The 5413-nt window shown below is 41.3% G+C and overlaps 1 protein-coding gene across 1 annotated transcript in view; it reads right to left on the reverse strand.

Annotated features, from left to right (window-relative positions):
- Window positions 1-451: 451 nt before the first annotated feature.
- The window catches only part of C5H4orf36 (chromosome 5 C4orf36 homolog), a 7528-nt gene continuing 2566 nt past the window's right edge, over window positions 452-5413 (reverse strand). The window contains exons 2-3 of the mRNA XM_075066774.1: window positions 2910-3064; window positions 452-694 (exon numbers count right to left, since the gene is read on the reverse strand). Coding sequence (XP_074922875.1) covers window positions 561-694; window positions 2910-3064 — 289 coding nt within the window. The 3' untranslated portion in view covers window positions 452-560. The remainder of the gene's footprint in view (window positions 695-2909; window positions 3065-5413) is intronic.

Below are 5413 nucleotides of genomic sequence, written 5' to 3' on the forward strand. Positions count from 1 at the left end.
AAAAAAATGTACAATTAATTTTACATCTCAAGAAAATACTGGTAACATGGCTGTTAGCTTCATTATTTCTTCTAGAATTAGAAAAAATATCTAAAAGTACAAAGGCTCAGATCCTCAAAGGTATTTAGGCATCTAAATGATTGATTCATAAACTTGTTTATTTTCTGTCAGTCATGAACTTAGCCCATTCCTGATGCATTAGGATATTCATCCTGGGAGCTTTATAATAGAAACATTGTAAAATGGTTGTGAAGGGACTGGTACAAGGATGGAATTTATTCACGACCTACTCATCTCCTACATTCAGCTTTTCAGTGTATTACAAACTGAGCTGTGGCAGCACATCCTTGCTAGGCAGGTAAGTGTTGAGTCATGAGGATTCCTGGCAGTAACGGGCCAATTCTTGAAGTCCTTACTCAGAGCAGAATTTTTCTGAAGGTCGTTTGCGCAAAGTGAGGCCATGATTTGCACTGTTGACACTGGCAGACATTCTAACTGAGTAAGAGGCCTGAGTGAGACTGGAGCCAGGGCTTCAAAGATCTGGGCCAGGCATGAGGGCATCAGAAGGGTGGAACTGGCCTTCTTGCACCAATTCTCTTGCCCTTCAGGTCAGACTCAGTTTGCTGAGCAGTCTTGTTTTCAAGGTCAATCTTATTCAATCTTCTGGATTCAAACATCCTTTCAGCCTCCAATGCTATGAAAAGTGAGAGAGAAAAATGTACTGAAATCTCCTTAAAGCACAACTTGTATTTAATATAAACCCCAATTTTGGGTTCTCTCAGGTAAAATAGAATGCCACGCTGTCATAGCTTCCTACTCAGATTTGAACCTTAGCGTCCATAAACTGAGAAGCTAGCATGAACCCTTTAAGCTTAATTACCAGCTTAGATCTGATATTGCTGCCACCAGCCAAAAATTCCAGTGTTTTGGCTCACTCTGGTCTCCCCAAAACCTTCCCTGGGGGACCCCAAGACTCAGAGGCCCTGAGTCTCACACCAAAGGGGAAACCACCTCCTCCCCTTGTCTCCTCTTTGTCTCATCCCCAGCTCCCCCTCCCTGGGTTATCCTGGGCGATACTGTACTTAAACTCCTTGAATGCAAAACAGAGAGGGCAATTTACCTCCCCCCCTCCTTCTTCCCCTGAGGCTGCACAGATTCACCCTCCGTAAATCTAACACAAAGAGATTTCCCCCTCCCTTCGCTCGTTCCTTAGTCTTAACCAGAGAAAAACTTAAACAAGCTTTAAAAGAAAGCTTTATATAAAAAAGAAAGAAAAAAGCATAAAATATTCTCTGTATCGGTACAATACAGGGTCAATTACTTAAGAAAAATATGAATAAACAGCCATTATTTAAAAAGTATATCCAATTTAAACATTCCAGCAAACTACACACATGTAAATACAAAAAAAAAACACCAGACACCTTGTTTTTCTACCTTTGTATCAGCAACTTTGAAACTGAAAATTTAGAAGCTGAAAGATAGAAAAGATTCCTCTCATAGGCTGAGAGCCAGACAAAGACACAGACGCAAAACATATTCCGTCCCTGAGCTTTTTAAAAATCAGGTTTCCTGATTGGTCCTCTGGTCAGGTGTTGGTTCCCTTTGTTAACCCTTTACAGGTTGAAGAAACATTAACCCTTAGCTATCTGTTATAGACACACGCCCATTCATGTTGTTGGCTATTTTATTCCATTTGGATATTTTCTAACCGCTCTCTCTTGAGGCATTTTCATATAAGAAGGAACATGACTCATTATATAAAAGTATGGCTAATACTGGGTAGCCATATCACACAGCTTACAACCTCCATCTGAGATCAGTTTCAATTGATATTCTTTTCATAACTCATTTTTCCTCAACACTATTTTTTAGAAGATTAACTAACAAATGAGATGGCTCAGATTCTGGCCTCCACTTCCCTTAGCTGGATGAGCATGAGCTTGGCGTTGTCTGTTCAAGCCATTGCTAATTTAATTAACTTTTTTAAATGTAATCGATGTAATAATTTTAAATTTGGGGTATTACCTGCCCTTATTTCCCTCCTCTGGTGTCTTAGCAAATTTCGGATAGTGTACTGTCTGAGACTCAGAGACCTGAATTCTATTTCTGCTCTCCATGGGCCTGCTGATACCTAGACAAGTCACTGCCCCCAGCCTTGTGCCTCAGTTTCCCCATCTATAAAATTGAGAGACTGGTATTGACCTCCTTTGTAAAGCACTTTGAGATCTACTGATAAAAAGCACTATATGAGAGCTAGGTGGTATTATTATTTAGTATTTTCATCTTCAAAGTACTTTACAAACACTAAGTAATCCCCGACCCTGCCCCCACCCAAGCAGATAAGTAGTATCCTCATTTTACAGATATTAAGTGACTTGCTCAAGACCACAAAGGCAGTCAGTGGCAAGGGTCTGAGAGACCATTATTGTTGAAATTCACCAAACCCAGGAGACTGGAAGGCACTTCAGAAGACAGATAACAATGATAAATGTAAAACCTTTCAACCCTGAAAGAAGTTAACTGTTTGACCAAGTGAAAATCAGGTTCCTAAACAACTTGCTGTTGAACAGAGGTGCAGTGAAGATTTTAAGACATATGCTGACTTTGAGGGAAAAGGGTCACACTGTTCATGAAACAAAATGTATATTATTAAACAACCCTACAATTTGTGGGGGAAGGGGCAACATCTGCTAGAACTCACATTTTATCCTCTGTCTTGTGAAGTGGCTTTTTCTTCATGATTTTCTGAGCAGGGTGCAGACTACTTGCCTCCCTTGTTTTAAATTTAAAAGCAGAGCTAAGAACGTTACTTGCAATTTAGCTGGTTTTGCCATTTCAATGCCCACTCAAAATAGCACACTGAATTAAAAAAAAAAAAAGCAAAAAGAGCAGATCAGAAAACTTACTCTGTACTGATGGGATCAGCTTGCTTTCAACAGTGACAGCTGGCCGCAGAGTTAAAGTGTGACACAAAGGGATGTCTTCAAGGAGATTCAGGTTTGTCTGTCCCATTTCCTGGCACAAACGCCTTGTCAGCAAAGCAAGTTCTGCAGCATCTGCCCTGTGACAACAAAAATGTCATGAATGAGTGGCTTGTACAGCAATGAAAACATAAAATCCACAGCGTGTTCAGGTCACCTGTGGAACATTTTCTATAGCAAGGCCAGCGATTTCAAATGACACCCAGGTTTGTCTGTGGATAGGTGTTATTTTGGCCACCAGAGGGAGTGTCTGTAGTCTTGTATAAAAATATAAGCATATTGAAAAAGGTTAGAAGAATTAAAAAAAAATTGAAAGAAAGGCTTCAAAACGAGTGTGATCAGTTGGTCACGCTCTCAGTCAATTTGTTCCCTCATTCATGCCATGATCAATAGAAAAACACAATCTGAGAAAGTCAGACGTAATTTAGCCCGTATTATTTATGACAGGTAAATAGAATTCCTGACAGTCATTTAGCCCTGTTTTGTTCCTTCACTGAACAGTGAGAAGATGGCAAATTTCCCTCCAAAGCCATGCTTTTTTTGGCCCCATTAGCAGGGACCTATTAAAATATATGATGGCGGATGATACCAGCATGTATTGGTTTGTTCCTAAACACAAAAAGAAAAGTACAGCCCATGTTGACACTGGGGACCCTCACATTCAGCCTAAGTTTCCATCAGATACAGGAGGCAGGATTCAGAGATTGGAGCCATTCATGTGCAGAACAGCTCACCTATATGGTAGGGGGGGCTCTTTAATTGTTCCCACATTGTAGGGTTTAGGGGGACAGGTATGTCTGTCTATCTTATAAGCTCTTCATTACTGTAGTGCAGGGGTAGGCAACCTATGGCACGGGTGCCGAAGGCGGCACGCAAGCTCATTTTCTGTGGCACTCACACTGCCCAGGTCCTGGCCACCAGTCCGGGGTGCTCTGCATTTTATTTAATTTTAAATGAAGCTTCTTAAACTTTTTAAAAACCTTATTTACTTTATATACAACAAGAGTTTAGTTATATATTATAGACTTATAGAAAGAGACCTTCTAAAAACGTTAAAATGTATGACCGGCATGCGAAACCTTAAATTTGAGTGAATAAATGAAGACTCGGCACACCACTTCTGAAAAGTTGCCGACCCCTGCTGTCTGATCGCCCCACAATTTTTTAATATACTTATTCTCACAACATCCCATGAGGAGGAAATATTATTATCCCCATTTTGCAGTTTGGGGATGTGGGGCCCAGGTCTGCACAGGATGTCTGTAGGAGAGCAGAAAACAAACCTGCATCCTCCTGAGTTACAGGCTAGTACTCTAACCACTGGACCATCCTTCCTTTAAGGTCAGGAGTAAGTTGGAGAAGGTGTACTCATCCACACACCGATCCACCTGCTTCAGAGCAGAGGCAGGGAAGTGGCTACAGCAGTTTCCATCCTTATCCTATTTCAGGCTGGTAGAAGAGGAGCAGGTGAGGGAGGCTCACTCCAGCTATTGCTCAGGATTTTGCTGCAGGGCCAGTTAGGAGAAGGTTGATGTCTTAATACATGCAAATAATTTGTTAGCAAGAGAAACGATGAAAACATGTAAAAGGCAAAAGCATCTACATTGTGTGATTTGTCCCATTTCTTCCCTTGTATGAAAGACGCTCTCTAAAATTAACTGTGAGTAACAGGGGAGCAACCCTAAAAACAAGGGCTAATTATGAAATGTTAAGATTGAGAACTTGGGCACTCAGATCAGGAAATGCAAGATTGAAGTTCAAAGCTCAGTCTTAATTCTGCTCTCTTGTGTTTATATTTATGCCTTTTGTTTTATGTCATTATACATTTTTCTATCAATCAATACAAAATATATAAGCTGGAGTTTCTTATATCCCCTTACCTGCGGTAAGTTACAATCCAGTACATACTTTCTTCCCACTTGGCTTGAATTTTAAGTCCAAAACAAAGTGCATGGTGCACATGGCTGTGTGTGTGAGCTAAGGAAGCCAGTATCCATTCAGCACCTGGTTCTGTGGACAGAGGACTCTATTTCCCAGTGCCAGCAATCTGGTACTTTTCACAAGCACTTGATCCACTTTTAAAAGGCTGAAGAAATGTTAAGAGGCAGAATAGTCTAGTGGGCAGAACACTATACTGGTGTCAGGTAACCTAAGTTCTAGTCTTTGGGTACATCAACACTACCCGCTGAATCGATTTATCGCATCTCATCTAGACGTGATAAATCGATCCCCGCCGCGCTCCCTTCAACTCCAGAACTCCACTAGGGTGAGAGGCAAAAGCAGAGTCAACGGGGAAGCCGCGACCGTCAATCTCGCACTGTGAGGACAGGAGGTAAGTCGAAATAAGATACGTCGACTTCAGCTACGCTATTCACATAGCTGAAGTTGTGTATCTTACATCAAACCCCCCCCCCCCCCCCTGAAGCCCC

This window comes from Chelonoidis abingdonii, chromosome 5 (genome assembly GCF_003597395.2).
Source record: "Chelonoidis abingdonii isolate Lonesome George chromosome 5, CheloAbing_2.0, whole genome shotgun sequence".
Taxonomy (NCBI): Eukaryota; Metazoa; Chordata; order Testudines; family Testudinidae; genus Chelonoidis; species Chelonoidis abingdonii.